The sequence below is a fragment of the Sorghum bicolor genome, chromosome 3 (assembly GCF_000003195.3).
Source record: "Sorghum bicolor cultivar BTx623 chromosome 3, Sorghum_bicolor_NCBIv3, whole genome shotgun sequence".
NCBI lineage: Eukaryota > Viridiplantae > Streptophyta > Magnoliopsida > Poales > Poaceae > Sorghum > Sorghum bicolor.
Window position 1 is genome coordinate 62,888,134 of NC_012872.2, and position 27,645 is coordinate 62,915,778.

General features: G+C 48.2%; 3 protein-coding genes across 3 annotated transcripts; 2 read left to right on the forward strand and 1 right to left on the reverse strand.

Moving 5' to 3' along the window:
• Nucleotides 11,139-11,837, reverse strand: LOC8075582. The gene is made up of 2 exons (XM_002458450.2): nt 11,532-11,837; nt 11,139-11,432 (listed from the first exon to the last, which is right to left on the reverse strand). Exons 1-2 carry the CDS (start codon nt 11,697-11,699, stop codon nt 11,385-11,387), a joined length of 216 nt encoding a protein of 71 aa, XP_002458495.1. The 5' UTR covers nt 11,700-11,837; the 3' UTR covers nt 11,139-11,384.
• LOC8075583 (tobamovirus multiplication protein 1) lies at nt 14,683-21,990 on the forward strand. The gene is made up of 13 exons (XM_002456317.2): nt 14,683-15,052; nt 15,537-15,587; nt 16,589-16,622; nt 17,303-17,389; nt 17,519-17,570; nt 18,166-18,340; nt 18,534-18,629; nt 19,406-19,466; nt 19,815-19,879; nt 20,284-20,358; nt 20,452-20,527; nt 21,162-21,325; nt 21,478-21,990. Exons 1-13 carry the CDS (start codon nt 14,924-14,926, stop codon nt 21,499-21,501), a joined length of 1,089 nt encoding a protein of 362 aa, XP_002456362.1. The 5' UTR covers nt 14,683-14,923; the 3' UTR covers nt 21,502-21,990.
• Nucleotides 23,072-26,312, forward strand: LOC8072079. Its single transcript, XM_002456318.2, has 3 exons — nt 23,072-23,331; nt 23,643-23,665; nt 25,698-26,312. The coding sequence occupies exons 1-3, from the start codon at nt 23,072-23,074 to the stop codon at nt 26,090-26,092; spliced, it is 678 nt and encodes a 225-aa protein (XP_002456363.2). The 3' UTR covers nt 26,093-26,312.

Below are 27,645 nucleotides of genomic sequence, written 5' to 3' on the forward strand. Positions count from 1 at the left end.
TCGGACTCTGCTTGGTAGGTCCGAGGCTCTCTGATAACTTAAACTTTGATTTATTCCTTGAAGGTAATGGATGAACAAAGAAATTTTTACAAAGTTCTAAGGGAAAAAGCGACGTAGCTGTTCTATGTTCCATGCGTTTTTGAAGACCTCCCCTGCTTCATTGGCGAGCTTGTAGGTGCCTGGTCGGAGAACCTCGGCGATGACGAAAGGTCCTTCCCAGGGGGGTGTGAGCTTGTGACGACCCTTGTTGCTTTGTCTGAGCCTCAGCACCAAGTCGCCGACTTGAAAGGCTCGGCCTCGGATTCGTCGTGCTTGGTATCGGCGGAGGGCCTGCTGGTATTTGGCGGAGTGTAGGAGGGCTACGTCCCTGGCTTCGTCCAGCTGGTCCAGCGCGTCTTCTTGGAACGTCTTGCCGCTATTTTCGTCGTAGGCTTGCACTCTCGGGGACCCGTACTCCAGATCAGTGGGGAGGATGGCTTCCGACCCGTAGATCATGAAGAACGGGGTGAAGCCTGTGGCTCGGCTTCGGGAGGTTCTCAGGCTCCAGAGCACGGCTGGTAGCTCCTTGAGCCACCTTTTTCCAAACTTGTTCAGTCGGTTGAAAATCCTGGGCTTCAAACCCTGGAGGATCATGCCGTTGGCACGCTCCACCTGACCGTTGGTCTTGGGGTGAGCCACTGCCGCCCAGTCCACACGTATGTGGTGTCTGTCGCAGAACTGCAAGAACTTTCGCCCGGTGAACTGTGTGCCGTTGTCGGTGATTATGGAGTTCGGTACTCCAAATCGATGGATGATGTCTGTGAAGAACAACACGGCTTGCTCGGCCTTGATCCTTGTAATGGGTCGGACTTCGATCCACTTAGAGAACTTGTCGATTGCGACAAGCAAGTGGGTGAAGCCCCCTGGCGCTTTCTGCAGAGGCCCGACCAGGTCGAGGCCCCAGACAGCGAAAGGCCAGGTGATGGGGATCGTTTGCAGGGCCTGAGCGGGTAGATGTGTCTGCCGAGCGTAGAACTGGCACCCCCTACAGGACCTGACGATCTCTGTGGCGTCGGCTACGGCGGTGGCCCAGTAGAAGCCTTGTCGGAAGGCATTTCCTACCAGCGTCCGAGGCGCGGCGTGATGGCCACAAGCCCCCGAGTGAATGTCCTGTAAGAGCTTGACCCCCTCTTGACGCGGGATGCACCGCAAGAGGACGCCCGAGGGGCTTCGCTTGTACATCTCCCCATCAAGGAGGACAAAGGTCTTAGCACGACGAGCCACACGCCTTGCTTCAGCCTGGTCCATGGGCAAAGTGCCGTCGACCAGGCGTTGAAGTAAAGGGTAGCGCCAGTCGGGTAAGTCGTCAGGCGCAGGTGGCTCTGGCTCGATGTCCATGACACCCTGCTCTGGGGCGTCGGTATCTTTGGGGTCGGAGCTTTGTTCGCTTGGGGGTTCGTCCGACCCCACGTCGTCCCGGCAGTCGATGGAGGGCTTGTAGAGGTCACTGACGAAAACATCCGGGGGGACCGTGGCCCGCTCGGATGCCATTTTGGCGAGCGCGTCGGCGGCCTCATTATACTTTCTTAACACGTGGTTAGCTCGAGGCCGTCGAACTTTTCTTCCAGGCGTCGGACCGCTTTGCAGTACGCGTCCATCTTGGGGTCGTGGCAGCTAGACTCTTTCATGACTTGATCGATGATGAGTCTGGAATCGCCTCGGGCGTCGAGCCGTTTGATCCCAAGCTCGATCGCGATGTGGAGACCGTTAACCAGGGCCTCATACTCTGCTGCATTGTTTGAAGCAGGGAAATGGAGTCGGATCGCGTATCGCATCCTTATCCCGAGGGGTGAGATGAAGACGAGGCCCGCACCGGCCCCGGTTTTCATCAAAGACCCGTCGAAGTACATAGTCCAGCACTCGTGCTGGATTTGAGGTGGTGGGAGCTGAGTCCCGATCCATTCTGCCACGAAATCCGCCAGTACTTGGGACTTTATGGCCTTCCGAGGCTCATAAGTGATTCCATCGCCCATGAGCTCTATGGCCCATTTAGCAATCCTTCCGTTGGCCTATCGGTTCTGAATCACTTCTCCCAGAGGGAAAGATGAGACCACTGAGACCGGGTGAGATTCAAAGTAATGGCGGAGCTTGCGTCGGGCCAACACCACTGCGTAGAGCAGTTTTTGAACCTGGGGGTATCGGGTCTTTGTGTCGGAGAGCACTTCACTGATGAAGTACACCGGCCTTTGGACCGGCAGGGCATGCCCTTCTTCCTTCCTCTCGACCACGATTGCTGCGCTGGCCACCTGATCAGTGGCTGCGACGTAGAGAAGAAGTGGCTCCCCCTCGGCGGGGGGCACCAGGATGGGAGGGTTGGTGAGCAGAGCCTTGAGCTTGTCAAGGGCTTCCTGGGCCTCGGGGGTCCAGGAAAAGTGCTCAGATTTCCTAAGTAATCTATACAGAGGTAGCCCTTTTTCCCCGAGACGAGAAATGAAACGGCTTAGGGAAGCTAGACATCCCATTACCCTCTGTACTCCCTTTAGGCTACGAATGAGGCCCATATTTGCGATGGCCGAGACCTTTTCTGGGTTGGCCTCGATCCCCCGCTCAGACACAATAAATCCAAGGAGCATGCCTCGGGGGACCCCGAAAACGCACTTTTCGGGGTTGAGTTTGATCCCTTTCGCCCTAAGACATCGGAATGTTTCTTCCAGGTCGGCGACCAGGCCGCTCGCTTTCCTGGACTTGACGACGATGTCGTCTACGTAAGCCTCTACAGTTTTGCCTATAAGGTTCCCAAAAACCTGGAGCATACATCGTTGATATGTAGCCCCCGCGTTTTTGAGGCCGAATGGCATGGTTACGAAACAATACATTCCGAAAGGGGTGATGAACGAAGTCGCGAGCTGGTCGGACTCTTTCATCTTGATTTGGTGGTAGCCGGAATAAGCATCAAGGAAAGACAAAATTTCACATCCCGCGGTGGAGTCAACTATCTGATCAATGCGAGGCAAAGAAAAAGGATTCTTTGGACATGCTTTATTTAAACCAGTGTAGTCTACACACATCCTCCACTTCCCATTTTTCTTTTTAACTAGCACGGGGTTGGCTAACCACTCGGGATGGAATACCTCCTTGATGAATCCGGCAGCCAGCAGCTTGTGGATCTCCTCCCCGATGGCCCGGCGCTTCTCCTCGTCGAATCGGCGCAGGCGTTGCTTTACGGGTTTGGAGCCGGCTCGGATGTCCAAGGAGTGCTCGGCGACTTCCCTCGGTATTCCAGGCATGTCCGAGGGACTCCACGCAAATATATCGGCGTTTGCGCGGAGAAAGTCGACGAGCACCACTTCCTATTTGGGGTCGAGGCTGGAGCTAATCCTCAACGTCTTGCCTTCAGAGGTCCCGGGGTTGAGGAAAACCAGCTTGGTCTCCTCTGCAGGCTCGAAGCTCCCGGCATGACGCTTGGGGTCGGGGACGTCCTGGTCGCAGTCACCGAGGCCGGTAAGAATGGCCAGAGACTCTGCCAGAGCCTCGGCCTGCTCGACGCACTCGACGTCGCACTGGTAGGCGTGCTGGCTGGTCGTGCTGACGGTGATGATGCCCTTTGGTCCTGGCATCTTGAGCTTGAGGTAAGTGTAGTTGGGGACGGCCATAAACATGGCGTAGCATGGTCGTCCCAGGATCGCGTGGTAGGTCCCTGGGAACCCGACCACGTCGAAGGTGAGGACTTCCCGTCTAAAGTTGTCAGGTGTCCCGAAGCAGACGGACAGATCGATCTGTCCGAGGGGGTGGGCACGATGCCCCGGCACCACTCCGTGGAATGGCGCGGTGTCGTTCCTTAGCCGGGACTTGCTGATCCCCATGAGGGCCAGAGTCTCGGCATAGAGGATATTGAGGCCGCTGCCTCCATCCATCAGCACCTTAGTGAGACGGGTCTCGGCGATGATGGGGTCGACGATCAGAGGGTAGCTCCCGGGATTGGGGATCCGATCCGGGTGATCCTGTCTGTCGAACGTGATCGCGCTCTCAGACCATTTGAGGTACGAGGGCGCGGCCGTGCTGACTGCGCAGACTTCTCGGAGTTCGCGCTTCCTCTGGCTTGCAGTGAGGCGAGCCGTTCGTCCCCCAAAGATCAGAAGGCAGTTCTTGACCTTGGGGAAATCCTCCCCCTGGAGGTCGTCGCCCTTGGGGGGCTCTTCGGCGTTTTCTTTGGCGATGATGTCGGTGTAGTACCGACGGAGGACGGTGCACTCCTCGAGGGTGTGCTTGGTTGGTCCCCTGTGATAGGGGCATGGCTTCTTCAACATTTCGTCGAAGAGACCGGGGCCAGCAGGAGCCCGCTTGGGGTTCTTGCGATCTGCCGCGGCGACCAGATTGTCGTCCGACTGACCCTGCCGCCCCTTGCGGCCCTTCTTCTTCTTCTTGGGGTCGCGTGATCCCGAGGCCTCGGTGGCCTCGGCCTTCTGCTTCCCTTTAGCTGCACCGTCGGAGAAGATGGCGCCGACTGCCTCTTCGCCTGAGGCAAAGTTGGTGGCGATGTCGAGCAGCTGGCTAGTGCTCGTGGGGGTCTTGCGTCCGAGCTCGTGTACTAACTCCTTGCAGGTGGTACCAGAAATGAAGGCTCCGATCACGTCGGAGTCCGTGATGTTGGGGAGCTCGGTGCACTGTTTGGAGAATCGCCTGATGAAGTCTCGAAGAGACTCGTCAGGCTTCTGCCGGCAGCTCCTGAGGTCCCAGGAGTTCCCAGGGCGCACGTATGTGCCCTGGAAGTTCCCGACAAAGATCCTGACTAGGTCAGCCCAGTCGTGGATCATGCGTTCAGGGAGGTGCTCGAGCCATGCCCTGGCCGTATCGGCCAGGTGGAGTGGAAGGTTGCGGATGATGAGCAGGTCGTCATCCGCGCCGCCTAGCTGGCATGCCAGGCGGTAGTCCGCCAGCCAGAGCTCAGGGTTAGTTTCCCCTGAGTACTTGGTGAGGTTGGCGGGCTGTCGGAATCGCGCCGGGAACTTGGCCCTGCGTATGGCCTCGCTGAAGACGCGGGGACCCGGAGGCTCTGGTGACGTGCTTCGGTCGTGATCGGGGTCGTACCTCCCGCCTCGGCGCGGTCGGTAACGTCGGGACTCGGCCTCGTCCCTGTCACGTCGCCTGGCCTCGAGGGTGGCCCGCACGTCCGCGCCTGCTCCGACGCGCTCGTGTACCGACGGGGCCTTGTCGCCCCTTTGGGGGCCAGGGGGCGGTGGACCCTGTACTGTTGGTGCCTTGTTCGGAAGGGGTCGGTCTCCACGACGTCTTGTGCTATGGGATTGTGAGGCAGAACTTTCCGCGTTCTGCACCACAGCCTGCTCTAGGAGGCCACGTAACCCCTGGCGCACTCTTCTTCCCTCAGGGGTCGATGGCTCGGGCATCGCCCTGAGGAGGAGCGCAGCGGCCATCACGTTCTGGCTGGCCGTGCTGAAGACTGGGGCGTCTTCCCCTTGGTCCGCAACAATGCGACGGTTGACGCCACGGGCGCGACGTCTGGCTTCACCCCCGTTTCCGCGGCCGGACGGCTCTCGGACCAGGGCCTCGCGGAGTTGGCGGAGGCGTGTGCGCTCTTCTTCGAGCCTGGCCTCCAGCTCATCGAGCTGTGCGAGGTCAGGGTGGTGTCCCCCAGCGGGGGCAGATGCTACCCCACGGGCTCCGGGATTGGTTCCGGAAGTTGGATTGGGAAGTGGAGTTGCGTCCTCTTGCCTAGAGGGCCCTACGTCCCCCTGGGCGTTATGCGGCGTGCCTCCGACTTCTATGTTGAAGCATTCTCGTGACGGGTCGTAGTTCCGTCGTCGGAGTCTGAGTAGTCGAGACAATAGTTGCTGGCCTCCAAGAAACGCATGAAGGTCTCCGGGTCGCCACACCCGAAAAAGTCAGCGCCCGCCCACTCGTCGTCGCCTGAGGTAGGATCCTCAGGGTATGGCGAAACGGGCGGCGTAGAGATGAGGTCCAGAGTAGACCTCCAGTGGTGCCCTGGAAGTTCCGCGTACGCACTTAGTGAAGTGCTCACGGAAGAGGCGTAGGTGGCGGCGGCATTCCTGAGCCCAAAAGGTAACTCAGGAGGTGCCGCTGCTGCTCCTTCGTGCGTAGGCGGAGGAGGACGGGAGGTTGAGGCCCCTTTGTCCCCCTTGCGGGGGACGGGCGCGGGCCGTGCCTTCCCCTTTGACCGGGGTGGAACGGGAGACCGCGATGATCCTCTGTTGGTCCTGGGACCAGGGTTTGATGCCCCGCGAGCCCTTCCTCTAGCGCCTGTCGGGCCGGAGGAACGGGCGACCTGGTGAGGAATATGCGGGGGGAGGGCCGGACGGGCCCTAGCCTCAGAGGTAGGGTCGGAGATCCTAGATCTCTGACGCCCCCTCCGTGAACCCCCCGCATAGTGTCCCGAACGTCTCCCACGCACTGAATGTGGCGGGATCGGCTCGAGGCTAGGCTCGACGTCGTCACGTGGCGGGAGGAGGACCATGTCGTAGCCGGAACCGAGGGACATTAATTCCAAACTCCCAAACATCATGATGGTGCCGCGGCGGAGTGGGCGAAATCCGTCTGCCATCCAAGCCTCCCCAGTAGGGACTGGCAAGCGTCACGCAGAAGGCCCCTACCTGGCGCGCCAACTGTCGGCGTCTAGATTCGTGGTCTAGGCACTAACAAGTATAAGTCTGCGTGACCGACCGAGCTTGGATGGTGATGCAAGTGAGACACAGGGGGTTTATACTGGTTCGGGCCAAGAATGCCCTACGTCCAGTGCGATCGAGGGTCCTGTATAACATTGCACCCAAGGGTGCTTGTAGTAGGGGGTACAAGCAGATTGCGAGAGAGGGGTAAGCCCCAGGTCTCGCCTTGGTGATGGACAGAGTGCGGATCGCTGCTCTATGAAGGAGTGTTGTGCGTGTGAGTGTATTTGTGTGTGTGTGTTCTGGACTTGTGCGTGTGCCTCAGTTGTGAACCCTGGCTCCCCTTTTATAGTCTCAAGGGGAGGACAGGTTTTTACAAGAGTAGATTTCTTCTGTTGAGTGGTGAAACCTCAGTCCCGACCCTGTTGAAGCTGGTCCATCTCGTCCTTGAGGGATGGTTGACGGCATGGCTGTTCCTGTATAGGGTTACCGAGTCCTGTAGGGGTCGCGGGGGTCGGATCGCCAGTACTGCTGCATATCCTGTCAACAGTGGGAAATGACCACAAACAGTGGTGCTGATTTACCTCACCCATTCCCTTTCTCCTGTGCGGTAGTGCGCTACAGTGAAAGAGGTATGGATGTACAGTGACAGAGGTAAGGCCACAGTGACCGGGGTGGTTGGTACAGTCATCGCCTTGCCCTGCTGCGGTATGGAAGCCGTCGCGTCTGTCATGTCGTGGGTATGGGCGCCGGGCGGTGGAAGTCTTGCTGCCTAGGCGGAGTGGGGTCCGGCGCCGGAGCCTGGACGGGGTCGGGCGAGCCGAAAACTGCGTCCGAGGCCCTGAGGGGTCGGGCGAGTCGGAACTTGCGTCCGAGGCCCTGAGGGGTCAGGCGAGTCGAAACTTACGTCCGAGGCCCTAAGGGGTCGGGCGAGACGGAACTTGCGTCCGAGGCCCTGAGGTGTCGGGCGAGTCGGAACTTGCGTCCGAGGCCCTGAGGGGTCGGGCGAGTCGGAACTTGCGTCCGAGGCCCTGAGGGGTCGGGCGAGTTGGAACTTGCGTCCGAGGCCCTGATGATTGTGGTTAGTATGTTCCTTTGCGTTTTTTTCATTGCTCTGATTTGGGTATCCCTTATTATGGTACCCAACAGTAGCCCCCGAGCCTCTGAAGGGGTGAGGTCACCTCTTTAGAGGTTCCCTTCTCTCGAACTATAGTCGACTCGGAGCCTTTTACTTTTTTCCGGGGGGTGCGCGCGAGCGCACCCGCCGGGTGTAGCCCCCGAGCCTTTTGGAGGAATGATGTTATTCCTTCAAAGGCTTTCACCCCTTGACATCTTTAGTCTGGAGTGTTTCAAGGAAAAGGTTGCGTGTTCTTTACACGTAGTGCCTGTTCCTGTGGTGCGAGGAAGCCCCCGAGCCCTTTCCCCGCAAGGGTCGATCAGGTTCTTTCCCGTCTTGTAATTTCGTCCCTCATTCTTCCTTTCGCTCGGAGGAGGGGTGGGTCGTGCCGTACTACCCTCGGTGGGCGAGTGACGACACTTCCCGGGAGCTGCAGGCGGGTAGATCCGAGTGGATGTCCGAGTCCCGTTCGATAGGGGTCGGCTAGTGGCCTTATGGGCACATCTCAAAAAGTACCCGAGGGCAGTCACAGTGGATGTTGGAACCGTTCGTTAGGTCCCGAGGGCTCGGTGCCTCCCTCGATGGGATCCCACTCTCGTGACACCCGCATGGGTCTCGGATATGACTTGCAAAGATGCGCCGACTCCCTGTAGGGTTCGGACCTTGGCCTCTGTTGTGCTCATCTCCAGTCATCCCTCACTCAGTTATCCTGAGGCGACTGTTCGAACCTGTGTCGCAGGTCAGTCTCGCAACCTCTGGAACGTAGGTGGCCGTGGCCTGGGGATTTTGGGCCTTGGAAGGCTTTCTTTAGACTCGTTTTTTCGCGTCGGGGTCGGGCGAGACGGAATCTGACGCCCGACTGACACCTCCATGCGACGCTTGGTCAGCGAGGGGTCGGGCGCCGCGTCCCTTGGAAGGAACCGCCCTGACATAACTTTTCAGGGCGCTCCTTTTGAGGCGCGGCGCGTGGGGATTCGAAACGGCATGGCTGTTCCTGTATAGGGTTACCGAGCCCTATAGGGGTCGCGAGGGTCGGATCGCCAGTACTGCTGCATATCCTGTCAACAGTGGGAAATGACCACAAATAGTGGTGCTGATTTACCTCACCCATTCCCTTTCTCCTGTGCGGTAGTGCGCTACAGTGAAAGAGGTATGGATGTACAGTGACAGAGGTAAGGCCACAGTGACCGGGGTGGTTGGTACAGTCATCGCCTTGCCCTGCTGCGGTATGGAAGCCGTCGCGTCTGTCATGTCATGGGTATGGGCGCCGGGCGGTGGAAGTCTTGCTGCCTAGGCGGAGTGGGGTCCGGCGCCCGAGCCTGGACGGGGTCGGGCGAGCCGGAAACTGCGTCCGAGGCCCTGAGGGGTCGGACGAGTCAGAACTTGCGTCCGAGGCCCTGAGGGGTCAGGCGAGTCGGAACTTACGTCCGAGGCCCTAAGGGGTCGGGCGAGACGGAACTTGCGTCCGAGGCCCTGAGGTGTCGGGCGAGTCGGAACTTGCGTCCGAGGCCCTGAGGGGTCGGGCGAGTCGGAACTTGCGTCCGAGGCCCTGAGGGGTCGGGCGAGTTGGAACTTGCGTCCGAGGCCCTGATGATTGTGGTTAGTATGTTCCTTTGCGTTTTTTCATTGCTCTGATTTGGGTATCCCTTATTATGGTACCCAACACATCATTTAACTGGAAAGCCAAGTCTAGTAGACCGACGCTACAGGTTACTAGCACACTAGTAGCACTGGATATGCTTTGGCACAAGCTTCACCAAGTTCAAGCTTGAGCACAAACGCCAAAAGGAAATCCATGTACTTTGGAGGCAAGAAATGGAGCAAGGTTAAACCCAGTTTCAGCAAATCCAAGAAAATAAATGCAAGGGAAACCCCATGTAATTATGAAAAGTAACACAAAATGGTCAGACTGATCGGTTGCGATATTTTTTTGCTGTGGCTGCAGCTGCAGCTGCTTGCAGTTATTAACTTATTATAACTACAGTACAGCTCAGTTTGTTTTTTGCAGTCCCAAATAGCTGCAGCAAGAGCACCTATATATTTATGAACAGTTCCATATTAGATGGAAATAATGGTCAGAAGAGGAGAGGGGGGGGGGGCACAAATCTAGTTACAGGGTGTTTACAACCTCTGGTTCCAGCTCTTGCTGGAAGTGATTAAGTTCAGATAATATCTAAGAATACAAACCACTGTATCCTAGCAAACCACTAAAGGTTGACAAACTTACAGTATGTTTCCATAGGAAAGCGTCACAAAGGTAAGTTAACAGGATACCAAAAACCATCTATGTAACATATACCAGTTTCAATGAGTGACTGAGCTTAAACAACTTATAAAGCCTAAGCATACCTTTTGGGCTCCGTTTGGCATAGCTTCGACTCCTTACCTCAATGCGTGGAGCCGGTGAAGCAAAAAATTGTGACTTCACCGGCTCGTAGTTCATTTTAACAAAAGAGATAAAAATAGCTTCCTGCTACAGTACATGGAGGAGCTAGGCAGTGCTCCACCAAACAGGGCCTAAACAACACTTCTACACTACTGATTCCAGATATGTGTAAAGGAAAAATCTCATTCGCAAAACAACTAATGAAAACACCCAAGAAATGACATGCAGCATCCTTGCAGTGGCCAGAGTATGATTACAACTGTTGAGAAACAAGCGACATGCTGCAAATAAGATGCCAGATCCAACTAGCACCCCTCCCCCCCCAAAAAAAAACACAACACGCGAACAACTGAGTGTATCTAATCACACACAAGTTCATGACATGTCAAGAGTGCAAAGCAATGGGTTTGAAGCCAAAACTAGAGGGCGTTGTAACTAATGAGCAAAAAACAGATGGAAAAAAATCAGATTTCAAATACGCTGCCTAGCAATTATACTGTACTCAAGATTTATCAACTTAGGTAAGGCTGTTGAGAACCTAAGTACCAAACTACAATGGTATTGAGCAGCAAAGCACAGACATGACATGACATGCACAGCACCAATCTGCTCAAAACTATAAATATTACTAGGTTTTATTGACTTCAAAGAATTATCCTGTTCAACATCTCTCCTGCTATCCAACTAACTCAATTAATGGATGAAACCACTGCTCATTGAGAGACAAGTCAAATACCCATTTTGGTAAACAAAACTAGATCTTCATCTAGGTAATGCTGAACTTAAGCACCAGCAAGAACCACCAAGGCACTATCATGATCTAACTTGAACTATGCTACCGAACATTTACAACATGTTTAGTTTGAATATGAGGTTATCATGCCACTATATTTGCAATATAACATCTAAGGAAGGCAAAACAAAGCAAACCGCACATTCCAATCCAGGATTAAACTGAATAACTGAACTTCCCCTCCATGAATATCCTATAGTCCTCCACAGCACACACATAGTCATAGGCAGTACATGACGATGCAGCTATTTTACCATAAAAAGTGACCAAATCAATTCAAACATGTCAAATTTCAGTAATTAAAAAGACGAGTCATTACACCTTATTCATTTGGATCCGACACAACAGTTCAGCATTCCAAAATGCTCCATCAGATTCAGACTAAAACAATACCGGCACAAACCGAATGGAAACTCCCCTCCTCGCAGCCCCGGTCAAGGGATCGACGTCTCCAGCAGCCCGGGACGACGCTCAGAGGAACTTCCTGTACGGCCGCCCGGCATCCTCGTCCTGCATATGCTGCATCCAACCCAGCAGGCACAAACAGAAAATCGATCTTAGGGTTTGGGGAAAGGAGAAAGAGTCAGCGGAACGGCGATAAGGGCTATATTGGATTACGAATTCGCGGACGATGCCCTTGTAGACGAGGATGGGGACAGCGAGGCCGAAGAGGCCGATGACGGCGAGGCTGCGGCGGGTCCAGCGGAAGTTGAACTCGAGGTTCTCGCGGCCGGCGTTCCACTCTTCGATCCACCGGTTTTTGTGCACCTCCATGCCGCCACCCATCTTCTCCTCCTCCTTTCGATCCGCCAAAGGGAAATGTGTGCTGGTTGCTGGGGAGACGGTGAGACCGTGAGAGTGATTTGGTTCGGGGAATTTTGGGGGAGACTGCTTCGTCCGGTTTAGAGAGGACCCAGCGCCGCAGCGCGTGTGGTGTGGTGACTTCTTTTTTTTTTTAAGTTCCCAATTTTTTTTAAATTTTAGACACCATAGCACTTTTGTTTTTATTTGACAATTATTATATAATTATTGCTAATTAGACTCAAAAGATTCATCTCACGATTTACAGGCAAAACTATATAATTAGTTTTTATTTTCGACTATATTTAATGCTGCATGCCGCAAGATTTGATGTGACGGAGAATCTTTAAAAAGTTTTTTATTTTTAGAGTAAACTAAACAAGGCCAGAGACCATTGTTGATACAAATTCCGGTGCTTGATCCGGCCACAAGCCGGACTCACTAGCATCCAAGGTAGCACCATAGGAGGCTAATACATCAGCATTTCATGTTCTAGAACATTTAAAGATTTTACAGCAGAAGAAATCAAAATATATTCTAGATTTAACCTCTAAGAACGATCGATCATAGGTAGAAGACGTCAGAGCGAACGCCAATATTTGAGCATCTGTTTCAAGGATCACACTCTGCATCCCCAAAGAAGAAGCAAGTTGCAGCCCATTTAAACAGGCCAAAGCTTCACCGTGAAGAGCATTAGATAACTGATGCAAAGCTCCAGCTCCAACCCTTGCAGCTATGAATTCGCCTTTATGATCACGAATGATGCATCCCCATCTTCCTTTTTTGTGTCTTGCAAAAATACACCATCACAATTTATCTTGTATATATTTTCTGGTGGTGGCTGCCACTTTTGGTTTTGATGTGAAGGCCGGAGTGGTGTGGATAGTTTCAGTTTCTCCATATTGGTATAATGATATACAATGGAGTTTCATATATCTTTGGTGGATCTTCGCCAACACCATAACAATATCACTACTTTCAATTTTGTTTCTTCTTTGAGGGCTAGAATGCAATCCATTACATCCAGAGCTGACATTTTATTTACCAAAATTAGTCTCAGATCCTCCAAATTCATACTTTCTACAGGTTTGCTTAACATTTTTGTATTCGAAAAAAAGGTGTCCACTGTCCTCATCAAGGCGCCAGCACATTGGACACAGAGTATCCAATTTAATCCCACGCTTAGCAATATTCACTTTGACAGGATGGCTGTTATGGGTTAATCTCCATAAAAACATTTAATCTTATTTGTAACTCTCATGCTCCAAATGCTTTTCCACACCTTCTCCCCCTAGTTAGTTGAGGAGAAAGTATCACCGTTTCTTGAGTGGTCTCGCTTCCTAATCGTTAGCATATATGCTGATTTCACAGAGAAACATCCTTTTGCATCAGCATGCCAGGCTACTGTATCTACCATACCTTTAAAAATAGGAATTGACAATATATATCTGCATCTTCTTTCATAAATATATCTTGGATCAGCTGAGTATCCTAACTTCCCATAACTGACTCTAGCAGGTCAACTACCTTTCTAAGAATCGAGCCATTTCTAGATGTGATTACTCTTCTGGTTTCCCTTCTCGGGATCAATTGGTCTTCCCACATATCCACCTCGCTCCCATCCCATCTCCAATTCTCCATATTAACCCTTCTTTGAGCAGCTCTACTCCTTTTAGTATGTTGCGCCAAGTGTATGAAATTCCTTTCTTTACCTTCGCTTTTAGGAGGCTGCCATCAGGGTAGTGTTTGGGCTGCATGACTCGAGCACACAATGTGTCTGGTTGCGTGAGAAGGCGCCATCCCTATCTTGCAAGCATAACCAAGTTGAAAGCATGCAGATCCCTAAATCCCAGTCCTCCTGCTGACTTTGATCGCGTCATTTTTTGCCACCCAATCTAATGTATTTTGTCTTGTTGGCTCCACCAATATCTACCAATTATAGAACTGATCTCATCACATAGGTCTTTCGTGAGATCAAAACACGACATTGCAAAAGTTGGTATTGCTTGAGCCATTGTCTTAATTAGTATTTCTTTCCCCCACTTTAGATAATATTTTTCATGCCATTATTGGATTCTTGCCCAAATTCTCTGTTTGATATACTCAAAAGCCGATTTCCTTGATTTTTCCAATATGCACAGGAAGTCCCAAATATCTATCATTCCGTATAATCTGAGAAATGCCCAATTCTAGTGTGGTGTGGTGTGGTGACTGGTGAACCGTGAACCAGACCAACCACAAAAAGGTATACTTGCGGAAATTGATACCTTTTTTTTCCTTCATGAAGACGGGTTTGGGCCTTGATTCAAAAAAAAGACAGGTTTGGGCCTTTGGGGGAGCACAAACTATCAACTACTCCCTTCATTGATATATCTAAACGTAGTATATATTTAAGTATATAATAAAAACTATATATTTAGAAATATCTAACTGTCTTATAATTTAAAACGAAAAGAGTATAAATATCGATCAAATATATTAAGATTCTTTTCAGAAACATGTAAAAATACGCTCATAAGTAGTGTACCTACCAAATTAACACGTGCAAATATATCATATCCTTATAAATGTTTTTATATAAGTTTTTTTAGTAGGAAATGTTTTTATACATAAGTGAACATCTCGAATCCTAACTTGGGAGAATGTACGCACGCACCTGAATCTCATATTGACTGACCATGCCTGGCAGAGTGCACCAAATCAAGTACCTATAATAAACAAACCAAGATACATTCTAAAAAAAGGGTAAATGATACACTTATGCAATCGAATTACAAGTGTACCAAAACCAAATTAGGATTCGAGATGTACAAAGAGGTGTAAAAAGAAGGTTTAAAAAACCATAGTCGAGAGATGCGAGAGAGATTGAGGCGGCACGCAGACCATGAGCGCGAGGCGTGTAGCAACAGCCCCATGGTTGCTGGCGTGACAGTACAGTAGTGAGCCACCCCACCAGATCGAACGTCTCGGTCTTTCCAATCCAACAGGTGTTGCCTGCCCAAGCGCCCAGTCTCCTTCTCCAGTCAATTCCCAGCCTCCGCCTCCGCCCCCGCCCCCGCCCCCGCCCTCTCCTACGGCCTCCGCGTCCGCTCCCGCCCGGAGGCTGCATCAAACCCTACCTCTCCGGACCTCCCGGCCGGCCGCGAGATGCGACGCCTGTCCGGCCCCTAATCCTCCTCCTCGCTGCTGCCCCTCGCCCGCCCGCCGGCATGGGCCGCTACGGGCCCTTCCCTGCCGCCGCCGGGGATGGCGGGGGCTGCCTGCCCCTGCCGATTGTAGCGGCTGAGGGCGCGCTGGCTGTCCTGGACGTTGCCATTGCGACCGCGGCCTTCGTGCAGGTGGGTTGATTCGATCTGATGTCACGTGTTTTCGTTCCCCTTGAAATTTATGGCGGAGCTACGAAGTAGAGGGATGATGTGGATGTGTTGGATGGTGGACTGGGATAAGTAGTGGATGAGCACGTGGCCTCTATGCCTGTTTCATGATAATTTTGCTTGTTCCAGTAAGACATGCTGTTTCCTGATAATTTTGCTTGTTTCAGTAAGACATGCTGGCTACGTTAGTTGTTGTCTCTTTGTTCATCTAGAGATTCCGACATGATACTTGCCCACCAGAGTTTTGCTTTGGTGATACTGGATGAGGGGGCTTTTTTTCTGCTGAAATGTGTACTATTCTGCACACACTGTACCCAGCATTACTCTATGTATCAATGCATGTATAGTGATTGCTATTTTTGACCAGTTGCCATGCACACCAACTTAAATTGTTTATGTAATATCTTCCTCTCATATAAGTTACTGATGATCACTTTGTAAAATGCAGCTAGCAAGGATTCACAGGCACAACCAGCTACAAGGATGGACTCGGCAAAAGGTATCCAAAGTTTCTGAGTGCTGGATGTGTTTGCATCTCAGGCAATGTGTAGCCTAGCCTTGCCTAGCAAAGACATGCATTTGGTATTGGTTGAAGACTAGCTAGCCTACATCGGCAAGAAATGGCTTGCTCAGCCAGGCGAGCCGAATTGGTTCTCCATCGTCTACAAATGAGTGGTTATATGAAAGATCATGTGCTTTGGTGCGCTGCAGCTCTAAGCAACCAAACAAGAATCCTTGCTGGAGGCTTTTCCAGATGTGCCAATGCAGAGCTTGAAGAACATCATAAGGCGGGCCATCAATGAATTAGGGGGCCACTAATGATGCATGAAACAAATTAGCTATAGATTATTGTATCTTCAATAAGAAAATTTAAGAACCTACGGGTGGCCATGGCCCAAGTTAGTCTTACCTATCCTCTGCCCCTGCATCAATGATCCAAACATACCCATTTTTTCTCTATCTGCCCACCTTTTAGGCTGCAGTTGTACCAAATAATGTCTCTATCAACACAGATAGGTTCTTATTGTCCCTTGAACTTTGAATGTGGCTTTGGTGAATCATTTGATGTTATTAACTTTGAAATCAAATTTCCATTAGCCTCTTTGATCCCATAGCAAGAGGTTTAGTTTCATTTATGTCCAACTGTTCTCTGCATTATGGAGACTAAATTTTGGAAATGTTAACCAAAACGTATTTCAGGTATGGTAACGCTGACCTATAATTCTATAAGCATGTCACAGTTAAATCATAATGATGTGAATATCGCATTATCACTTTATGCTATCATCTGATCTGACAGTAACATTGTATAGTTCAAGTCTGCTTTGAAAGCCACAGCCAAAAAGTTTCTTGCAATATGGCATATTTACATCAATACTTGGGTCGTAGTTAAATTATTATGATATTAATCATGCTAAATCAGTTCTTGGCATTTTTTTTCCTTTGACCTATGAGTTTGGCTGCTATATCCTTAAATGATATATGCCTAATCTCTTGCAGATATTCCATTTAATGATTGGCCTATCAAACGTTGGTGAGACACACATTAGTCTGATAAACTCTTCTCTCATCTTTTGTACCTAAGGTTTCTTTATTGTTTGCCTTTGTTGTACACTGGGAAATGGGAATTTCTGCATACTCATATTTAGTGATTGTCTTTGTTTGGTTAATTACTATTCAAGTTTTGGTTAATGCTGTTCAATTACTAGGCTAGGCTATCAAGTTACAATAGAAGTACCCTTTTTTTTTTTAAAAAAAGGAATGTAACTGCTACAACATTCAGGAAATATGTGCATAAGAACATAGCTATGTAGAACCTAGTATGGAATGTATGCTAATTTCCACTTTTTTTGCCTTTCTCATGTATCTTGCAGCTTTTTTATACCTTTCTTGAAGTAGGTGTGGTACATGCAAAATAACCTGATTGTCAATGACTCTCAATTAACGTTGAATTGTATTTGAACTGACTTTTAACTTCTTAGACAAACACAGTTTATTTTAGACATCCTGTTACTTGCAGTAACAGTTTCTAGTTCCCACAGTGTGTTTCCAGTAACAAATTTTCAATATGAAGTACTCATAGTAGATCTAGAAATGAAGCAGAACAAATACAAACACTTCCCCCCTTTTTATCTTATGTCAGTGTTCCTTGCATATTTTCATGTATGCCATCGTCACTACTAACTCAAGTAATTTTCTTTTTACCTGTGATAGTGTTCCTAGTGTATTTCGTGTCTACCATCATTGCTACTTGTCAGAGATGGATTTGCTGGGTGCATGGATGTGGATTTGTTCTCATGGGTATGTTGTCCAGAGAGTATGGATTTACATTTACTATAGTTCTTTCATTGTTCTCTTCTGTTACAGTCCTTTTCTTGTCCATTATTTCCTCACCATATCTAAGAATTATCCTTTCTCATTATTGTGCAGCTAGTCCACAGATATTGCTTCTTGCTTCTTTCTTGTTGCTACTGTCATTCTGGTAATTTGCTGAACATTTATTTTAGTATCTAGTATGCATGATTAATTGATATGCGTGTAGCTTTGTTAACATTTAAGGTGCAAATCATAAATATGACCTTTGGGGTCCCAGTGCATGTGTAATTGTGCTCTATGTTTGATGCGTCTCTTCGAAAGGTGGTGGCATATAGGACATAAACGAAGAAAAAATGCTCATGATCAGTCGAAAGGGCTAGACTGTTGTAATATGCACCACTTTAATCCTCGCTTCCCTGTTCCCTCCTAGTTGCCCCTGTCTAGTCAATATCTTTTATTGCTGAAGCTTGCCCTATGTGCTTTCCAGCTGAACCATCTGAAAGAAAAAGAAAAAAAAACAGTGTACCTCCAAGGTGTGCTGCGTTCGCCTGGACACCTAGGCGACACCTTTGAAACAGAGGCTGCTATGCTTGTAATATAGCTCAGAGCCTCACATCCTTTTGGGTTTTCCTTGCTTTCTCTTAATGGTCAAAACTTTGCTATGATGGATTGGTTGTCAATTTATGGGGTTTCTCTTGAGTTGTAAATGCTTTTTTATTTAGCTAATTAGCTTTATATTTCTCAAAATCATGACCTTACAGGGTTGACCTGTGTCATCAGACAAATGATGAAGACGAAGAAGATGGAAGGAATCAGAGTCACCATGAAGCTTTACTAGACAGAACAAAAGTGAAACCTGGCATCCGTCCTGTTAATATCCGTCAGAGGTGTTGCCCAGGAATACAGCTTGGAAGCCGGCAAAAATTTGTGATTTTGGCAAGTTTCCCCCCATCATTATGAGTTACTGGCATAATCATGGTCTTCTCAGACCTACCTTTTTACTCGGTTCTCTGCGTATTTATGCATTATGCCTTAGTTTCATGAAGAAAATTTTGTTTTGTCGTCTTTAATCACTTGATGCTTCTAGATTTACCAAAGCTAATACTTAGCTATACATTTTTCCCTGCAGGTGCTTGTACTGTCATTTGTTGTTATGTTCGCCTTTGCAATCCTCATATGGGTCGGCAGAGGAGAAAATCCTATTGATTCTTCTCTACTGAAAAGGGTACAAAGAATTTGACCACATCACATTGTGCTGGGTTTATATCAGATATCTTTAGTCAACGTTCATATTGTTGTACTGCATAGAAGAAAGAAAAGCTACGTATCTAAAAAAGCCAAAACGTCTTGTACAGAGGGAGTATTTCTTGTTCCATTGCCTATTTGCCCATGCATTCGCACACCTCTGTTCATGTTGCTTCTTGATTTTCTGCTTTTTAGTCAACTCAAGAATTGTTAGCGTATGCATCTCAGAAGAATTTTGAAACTTTTCTGTCATTACTTCATGGGCAAATATCTATTGTAGAGCCCAAACTGCACCTTTATGCTGTTGTCTGCACGTTGTATCATGAAATTTCCGGCAAAAATTCTTTGGATTTCTGGATGCCATTTTATTAAATTAAGAAGGCACAGCAGAATTTCATTTTTCTTTTCAAACTAATGCATTATAAACCTATGTGCTTCTGGGGAATGCAGGCAATAATGGGAGATTCTTCAGAATAAAACTGAGAAAGCCTAAATGTTCTTTGTAATATTTATCATGCATTCATGCTATAAGCCTATACTGTGGGATCTCTATTCTAGACTGTCCTCTATATTTTCTGCGAAATGAATGTTGACTTGTGTATCTTATCTTTGTCAAGTATTCACTATTCACACATTTTTGCTATGTGCTTGTTTACAACTTTACAATTGTCACAAATTCCAGTAATGATTTTTCATGAACTTTTTCGTTTGCAAATTTATTGCTTTACAGATGTCAACCAACATTTTATTTTGCAGGTCTATTTGGATGTATTTTCAGTAGTAGTTATTGTTCTTGGTGGTGCTCTGGCATGTTACGGTAAGCATTCCATATTGTTGATGTGTATGGTATGCCATTATTATGTCCTATATGTTAGTCGGGAATTTTAAATATTATACACCTTCTGATTGTATGCACTCCCTTGTTGTGAATGGAAGTTGCATTCCACTTATTCATCTGTGTTAGCCAAGTAGATTTAAGTTTTACTGCAGTTGCAAATGCTTGTTTCTATCTTATTCCTTGGCAAAATTGCGAAATTATCTGCCATTCATCCACCACTAGCTGCAGTTGCATTGCACTCGTGCACATCATTAATTTGAGAGTGAAGCTTCAGTATTATAACTTTTGTTTTGCTCAGATTTTCTTTTTGGTCCTACGGTCATGTAGGTGCAGTGTTATTCTCGAAGATGAGCAAAGTTCGTTCTGAAACTGTATCCACTGAGAAGTGGAAGGTATATCTGGCCCAGAACCATTCTTATTGTGGCTGCATTTTGTACTTTTAAATTTTGATAAAAATACAGCATCTTGTTCCTTTGGGTCTCATTTTTTGCATTTGAGTATTGTTAAGAATGTTTAAACTTAGAATTTTCTTTTGAATGTTTGCACCTAGATTTCAATCAGTCTTCCGTGAATAGTTATAACTTAAAAAGCATGCATCGCCGAAGGAATTCTGTTCTGTATGATCTCTGTAGCAGGGAAAGCATTATGCCGATTGATTTCCCTTGAAGAAAAAAACATATGTGTTGAAGCATCTTTGCTATTTATTGGCAGGAGCTCATGAAAACATACAGATATAATATTATGAAAACATGAGTGCTCATGCTCCTCTGTTCAAACTGACAATCCTTTCGTACAGGTTGCCAGTTTAGCTGCTGTCTCACTGATTTGTTTCTCGTCTTCTGCTATACTTGCACTTGTGACCAATGTTCCAGTAAGTTCATTTTTTACAATATAGTCAATGTAAATCCATGAGTTTTTAGTCCATTTTTAAGTGACTTACAATTTTCCATATTTTTTGTTGCAGGTGCTTTTGTATTGGTACTCGACAGATGTGGACATCATCAACAATGCTGTAATTTTGTTTATATATTACTTCATAGGTATCTTTATTTTCCTTTATGCCTAGAAATAGCACACCTGTTATCTCATCTACAGTCTTTTACTAATGCAATTTGTGTTTCCATTGCCAATTATACTCAAAAGTGGGTGTTTTTGGTATTAAGCGTTGTTTTCTATGCATTTTGCCATTAGGCATATGTGCATATGCTTCTAGACCAGATTGTGTGTGCCTTTTTAACTTGCATCCATATTCCCAGTCCCACCTGCAAGCATTCATGTGATTTGGTGTTGGCACTAGTTTTCTGTAAGGACATTGCAATTGATTTTCCTTTGTGTGTCTGGGTTTGCGTGAATCTCTGTCTATTTCTTTGCAGCTTATTGTCAGGCTGTCGTTTTACAAAGACATGCTGCTTGGTCTTTAGATGCAAATTGTTGTGAATAGATCTAGAAAATTTTACTTGGGGTGCACTGCGCATGTCGAAGTGCAATGAAGAATGATTTTAAATGCAAAGTAGAAAGTAGAAAGCATGGTGTATGTTAGCTTGTTTACCTGCTTATTGCTGACAGATGGGTTCAACCCAAGTGCACATTAAAGATCTAGACTAGACTACCTCTTGAGTTTTCTCTGTTCAAATTGTGCTTATTTACTGGATCATTGGTGTATATTGATTGTAGGCTCGTCAGTGCCATCAGGATTTGTTCTCTGGATCATGAGAGAGATGCCTCATCGGCAGGTAGTTGAAAGGCCCACAGAATCGAGAGTGGTTACTTTGTTCAGGGAAAGACCATCAACTACACAGGATCCACAGTGGAGGACAGCTGTCACATCCTCAAACAAGGTACTCCAGATATTGCATGCCCCCAAAGTGAAATTATTAATTCTAGGGTTTTTTTTTGAACAAAATTAATTCTAGGGTTGAATATGCTCCTCAAACACTGATGGCACTGCATCAGGATTTGCTAGATATATAAAAAAAATCTCTCTATGTAGGCCCTCAAGTCAAGCCCAATTTAACCTGAAGACAAACTATCGGCAGTGATACTTTTATTCTGCTTAATGTGCTGGGACTTACCAGCACACGTCAAGGTCGCACTGGCGTCTGCTGGCATTGTGATAACTGTTGGGTACAAGATGAATCTGTAATTGCTACTTGAAGGCAACATTGGATAAGTGACGGAATTAGTTGTGGCTGTACCATACTTCTAAGCTCTCGGCCACGTTATGAGCTGATGCATTAGAACTGAGGTTGGGGTAATGTTTGAAGAATTAACAAATGTAAATAGCTTTGGCAGTTAGTGTCCCCTTTTAGATTTACCATACTCTTCCCGTTGGTTACATGTACCTTGTTTTATTTATTAGTGCTTCATCTAATTTACCATAGAAGGGCCCTGTGTTCAACAGGTCTTAATTACCTGCAGACACTATGAATCACTGAGCAGTTGTAACATACTCTGACTAGCTGTAAAATGGCCAAATCCTGCTGCTTTGTGTTATGTATTTTTACTTCCGTGACTCAGCAGTCAGAAGAGATCCCCTTCACATTGAATACGTAGTTCAGCATTGTTACATACGATGAGATGCTATTTAGCAGTTCTATTTGGACTCTATTTCAAATTATAAGACATTTTTGCTTTTTTAGATTCATGTCTTTTCCTATACATTTAGATATACACACTACGTCTTGATACATTATAATAAAACAATATATCAATAAAAAACTAAAATGTCTTATAATTTAAATAGGAGTACAAAAATCTGTTAGTACTCCCGTCGTCAACCCGCCGCGTGATTCGATGTTCCTCAGTAGTCAGTGTCCTGTGGGCGTGTTTCTTACGGGCGAGCTCGCTTGGGCTTCTGCGCTGCTCTAGCGTGTGCAGGTGATGGGTGGGGGTGTCTGACGTGTGAGTGTGAGCCCTCCAGCTTATAGCGTAGGCAAACAAATATATGCAGAGACTAGGCCCAAATACAAGTGGAAAAAGTCTACTTACCCTCCTAAAGTATTGACCACTTACCCTCCTGAAGTATTGATCAGTGTCTAACTTAGACCTCCAACTACAAAACCAACCTACACCATAAATTTGGAAAACAGGACAACGAACCCCCTGGGGCAGTTTGGGAGGGCAGTTTCGCCGACGTGGCATCCAGCGTGTCAGCGGTATTGACACGGTGGCGGTGGTGGATGTATTCTAGGTTTGGTGAATCAGACTGACTGTTGGGTCCCACATGTCAGGCGCCTCTCTCAAATGCTCCGCATCCTCAAATACATGTCGCCGTCTGCGGAAAACAAGCTCTCAGTGCCAAAGTAGCCCGACTCGCTCTTGACGTGTGGGCCCGCCGAGGAGAGAGAGCTCGGGGTGGTTGTCACCGTCGTGGCGTGGCTCTGGCTCTAGGGCAGTGGCACAATGACGTCCATCGTGCCGTTGCAGATGGGGACGCCTAACATGTGTCCGCATCAGCGAACGGGAGGTACCAGGTTTCCCACTGCACTACCGAAGGGTCCGCCGTCCGCGAAAGCCTGATCGTCGCCGCACGGCGTTGCAGAACCCTAGACCCCCAAACTGACCCACCGCCCCTTCTCGTCGACATGGCCGACGCCCCCAACGAGCCCCCCTACGGCGACGAGCATCGGTCGAGAGGCAAACCCCGACGCACCTACACGCCGTACAAGACGGAGGGTCTCAGCGCCCTCTCGCCCCGCGCGCTCTACGACATGCCGACCTCGCAGGAGCTGCTGTTCCACGAGGAGCAGTGCAAGGGTCGCACCTGGGGCGAGAACCTCACCTTTTACACTGGCTGCGCGTCGGAGGCAGCCGTCGGGCTGCGCCGCGACCGAGTCCCAGCGTGGTGAGTCCACCAAGCTCCGCGCCAGCCGCGCGCTCACCCAATGCGGTGTCGTTCGCCGTGCGTACGAGATCCGACTCGACATCATTGGCCTTCTCTGGAGAATCTGTGCGGAGTATTTGAGGGGGGCGCCTGACATGTGGGACCCAACAGTCAGTCTGATTCATCGTACCTGGAATGCATCCACCATGCCACCGTGTCAATACCACTGCCACGTTGGACGCCACGTCGGCGAAACCACCCTCCCAAACTGCCCCAGGGGGTTCGTTGCCCTGTTTTCCAAATTTTAGGGTGTATGTTACCTGATTTTGTAGTTGGGGGCCTAGGTTAGACACAGGTCAATACTTCAGGGAGTAAGTAGACTTTTTCCAAATACAAGTCCATCAAACATTGAATTGCACTAATCTCACCTGTCTCAAAATACCTAGGCTCTACTCATCCGTCTAGATTAACTCAGTCCAGTCAAATAAACATGTCCTTGCTGTCCTACAGCACTCGGCATCTCGTGACTTGCTATCCACCACATCACTAGTTATAGTGGTGGTCATAGCTGTCTTGCCGTGGTCTAGGCGACACTCATGTTCCCACATTGTCTCTTGCTATACTATGGAGGAGTATCATTTAGTGCATCTTGACAATTACTCAGCCACATCGCTGCTGTCCACATCCCATGGTGATGCTCCATAGCTCACTGTAAAAGTCGGGGCACATTGTCGTTGTCTATGGCGACACTCGATGTTCCCACAACGTCTCTCGCTATACTATGGTGCCAATTAGTGCCTCTTGAATCACTTAGGCACATCGCCGCTATCAACATCCCGTGGTGGTGGTGGTGCTCCATATAGCTGGTCGTAACACTCAGCATCCTAACGTGGTCTGTGGCAATATTTGATGTTCTCACAACGCCCCTTGCTATACTGTTGTGTCACTTAGTGCCTCTCGACAATCACTTGGGCATATTGCCGCTAACAAAGTTGCCAAGCATCTCATCATATACGATAAGTTGCTTCTATAACTGTTTTTTATGTATATACACACATATACATGGGAGTAGAAAGGATTTTTTATTTTATATATATATATAGTTCTTTGATTTGACTTTTTACTAAGTTAGCATCCGTGGGCAGGTGGCTACACCTAACAGGTGCACTAGTGAGTCTGTTCGCTTGTTTGAAAAATTATAATTGAAAATATTGTTCATTAATTTACTATGAGAAGAAAAATATTGCTGGGTGTCACAAAAAGTATGACTTATAAAACAAGCGAATGGAGTCGGTGCTTGGTTGCTTATTCCGATTTAGGTATCCAATGACATATGTTCTAGATCCTCTTCCATCGCGCTGCTCACGATTCGACTCGACTCCTCTTGGCCAAGATGTCAAGGATGCCCTAAACCATTGTCATCTCGTCCTCGACCATACCGCTCGGCACCTCTTCGCATCGCCTCCGCATTGTCTCTTTCCCGTTTGACCAAGACGCGCTCAGCCCCTCAGCCCCTCAGCCCTAGCGCCGCCTCAGCTTCTCCTCAACGCGCCAGACGAGATGCTGTCTTCTGCTCCTCTCCGCCCCATTAGCGTGCCGCTTGCTCAGGGCTGAATTACTCGGCCTACAAGGATGTGTCTTGCTTATCCGGTTACGGTACGTTTGGCCAAATATATACATTCATCCTCTCAAAAAAAGATATATACATTCTTAAGAGCAACCACAAAGTATATGAACCAACTAGTCTATATACATAGGACCTACATAAATAGTTTATAGTTACTATTATTCATAATGTCCAACCAATAAAATAGTCTGTAAGATAGGTTCACTAGAGATTTAAAATTATTATATCTAACAATCATGTATCTTCATAAGAGATAGAATAGAAAGAGAAAATGATATTTTTTTATTGTTTATGGGTAGTTCATATAGCTATAAGTATTTTTTTTGTTATAGATTGTTATATGGATTGTCTTCGTTTCAGATAGTTGGTAAAGAGTTTTTTCCTCTAGACTTCTTTTGCTGCCACATTGTGGTTACTCAGGACGGAGACGAAGTGGCCCTGTGTTTCTTAGATCCCATTCCTCGCACTCGCGTGACCCCTTATTTTCTCATCTCAAAGTGTGAACCACATCTTCACCTTCGCATGCATCTATACAAGTACTGAGACCACCACAACACAAACATTTACTCTTCCACGTGGCCTCCTATAGCTCACATAAACATCTACTCGTCTTCTTCTTAATATAATAATAGTAATATGCACCATAATCCATCCATAATTCTAGATCTCCAACGTTCCATATAACCGCCGGTCTATGCAACCACCCTTCCCCTGTCTCCCTCGCGGCACTGCAGCAAAGCCATGGGCCGATGGGCGTGAGCACCAGCCACCACTGACCTATCCGCGCCACCACCCCACCCCGTCAACCTGCCCGGCTGCATGGCCTCCTCCTCGTCCCCTACCTCCGTTGTTGCCGCGTGGCCGCGTTCAGGCAAGCACCGCGGCGCGGCCGCCGTGGTCCGCCGCGCGCAGCTCGTCCTGTCGCGCGACGTCGGGTGGTGCGGGCAACGCGCGTGGCGGAAGCTGCTCAGGCGGCTGGCGCAGGAGACCAAGTGCATCTGCAGCTCCCCGACGGCGGCCACGGGCGGCAGGCCCATCACGTTCGGCTACGACGCCGCCAGCTACGCCAAGAACTTCGACGACGGGCGCAGCCCCGCGCGTGCCGCCCCCGTCGTTGTCGTCGCCGATGCGGCAGATAAGCCGAGCGGCAACTGATCCGATCGACGTTCTTCTCTCCCCCTCGTCGATCCCCTTCCGATCTTTTTTTTGGGTTCTCTTTAATTGTTTTCCTCCATGCTTTTATTTCCTTCTCTTTCTAGCGCCTCCCTTGTGATGGTGATATTGGTGTTGTAATGGCCTCATCAATACCCCATACATATTTAGCACTTTGTACATAGCTTTGGAGATAAACATGACTGGAGTTTGGCCAAATGCACATAGGGGCTTCCCTAAATGACTGAATCTCATCTCTTGCACTGCAGGATTGGTAAGAAATTTCAATCAGAATCTAATCTCTTGCACTGCAGGATTGGTACGAAATTTCAATCAGAATTCAGGTGTTGCAGGGAGCCATTTTCTGCTCCATCTTTGAAATGTCCTTGATTTCTGATTTCAAGATTACGGCAGAGAAACAATTGCGCTGCCCTATATCTGAAACGCCAGGATAGTGGTCTGTTAATTCATCTGGATATTTGATTTGATTGTTTGATCGGTTGGCAGTTAATCGTCGGCGCTAACTTGCCAAAGAAAGAAGACCTTTTTAAAGAAAAGGAAACGACCAATGGGTGGTGCAGATCAAACTGCTCATGGAAGGACCATGCAATACAGGACAAAAGGCAAAAGTGGACGGAATTTATTGGTCTTGATCTTAGGTAGGGCCATATTAAATTTATTTTCTTTCAATGTGCCTGCCTGGTTAAGTACCGGCAACATTTCTCAGATTCAGTGAAATGCTTCCCGGCAAATCAGGGCGTGATGGAAGTGGAACGCGAGACCTTCTTCTTCTAAGGCCTCTGTTTAGGTTAAGGATAAAAAATTTTTTGATGTCACGTCGAATATGTCGGAAAGATGTCGGGAATAGTTTTTAGAAACTAATAAAAAAATAAATTACATAACTCGTTAGGCGACTGCAAGACAAATCTATTAAGTATAATTAATCTATCATTAGCACATGTGGGTTACTGTAGCACTTAAGGCTAATCATGGAGTAACTAGACTTAAGAGATTCGTCTCGCGATTTTCAACCAAACTGTGTAATTAATTTATTTTTTTATCTACATTTAATATTCTATGTATGTGTCTAAAGATTCGATGGGATGGATGAAAAATTTTTGGGTGAGTAATAACAGGGCCTAACTTTTTTTCCTTGTTGAATTCGTCACAGTTCATCATTACATTGTCTACACAATTTTTTTGCCTGCGATCCTTGTGTTCCTAACAGCCGTGGAATGCCCATGGAAGCTCTTTGTTTCTTGCTTGGTTCTTCCTTGTTTCGTTGTCCCTAGCTCCTCATTGGCTTTGCCCCTACACTACACGGCGGTTGCTTCCTGCAAGAACAAGGCCATTTGGTAATATGCAGGCTGAGCTCCATACCAAAAGCGAGGCAAAGCTGAGCGATTTGAGGCCTCCCCGCCCCGGTTGGGCAAGTTGCCCTCTCCTGCCGCAAAAGGCAGGAAGCTTCCTTCTCTCGTCAGGGCTGCTGCCTCTCCGCAGATTTTCCGTTGCTGCAGAGGGAATTCTCAGGTGCAACTACCGGCCGGCACGCGCGC

Coding starts and splice junctions, on each gene's coding strand:
- LOC8075582 (XM_002458450.2), bottom strand. CDS start 11,699: ATGGGTGGCGGCATGGAGGTGCACAAAAACCGGTGGATCGAAGAGTGG. Junction 11,433..11,531: donor AGGGCATCGTCCGCGAATTC/GTAATCCAATAT, acceptor GGTTGGATGCAG/CATATGCAGGACGAGGATGC.
- LOC8075583 (XM_002456317.2), top strand. CDS start 14,924: ATGGGCCGCTACGGGCCCTTCCCTGCCGCCGCCGGGGATGGCGGGGGC. Junction 19,880..20,283: donor TATCCACTGAGAAGTGGAAG/GTATATCTGGCC, acceptor CCTTTCGTACAG/GTTGCCAGTTTAGCTGCTGT. Junction 20,359..20,451: donor CACTTGTGACCAATGTTCCA/GTAAGTTCATTT, acceptor TTTTTGTTGCAG/GTGCTTTTGTATTGGTACTC.
- LOC8072079 (XM_002456318.2), top strand. CDS start 23,072: ATGGCCGACGCCCCCAACGAGCCCCCCTACGGCGACGAGCATCGGTCG. Junction 23,332..23,642: donor CGCGACCGAGTCCCAGCGTG/GTGAGTCCACCA, acceptor CTGATTTTGTAG/TTGGGGGCCTAGGTTAGACA. Junction 23,666..25,697: donor GGGGCCTAGGTTAGACACAG/GTCAATACTTCA, acceptor GATGGGCGTGAG/CACCAGCCACCACTGACCTA.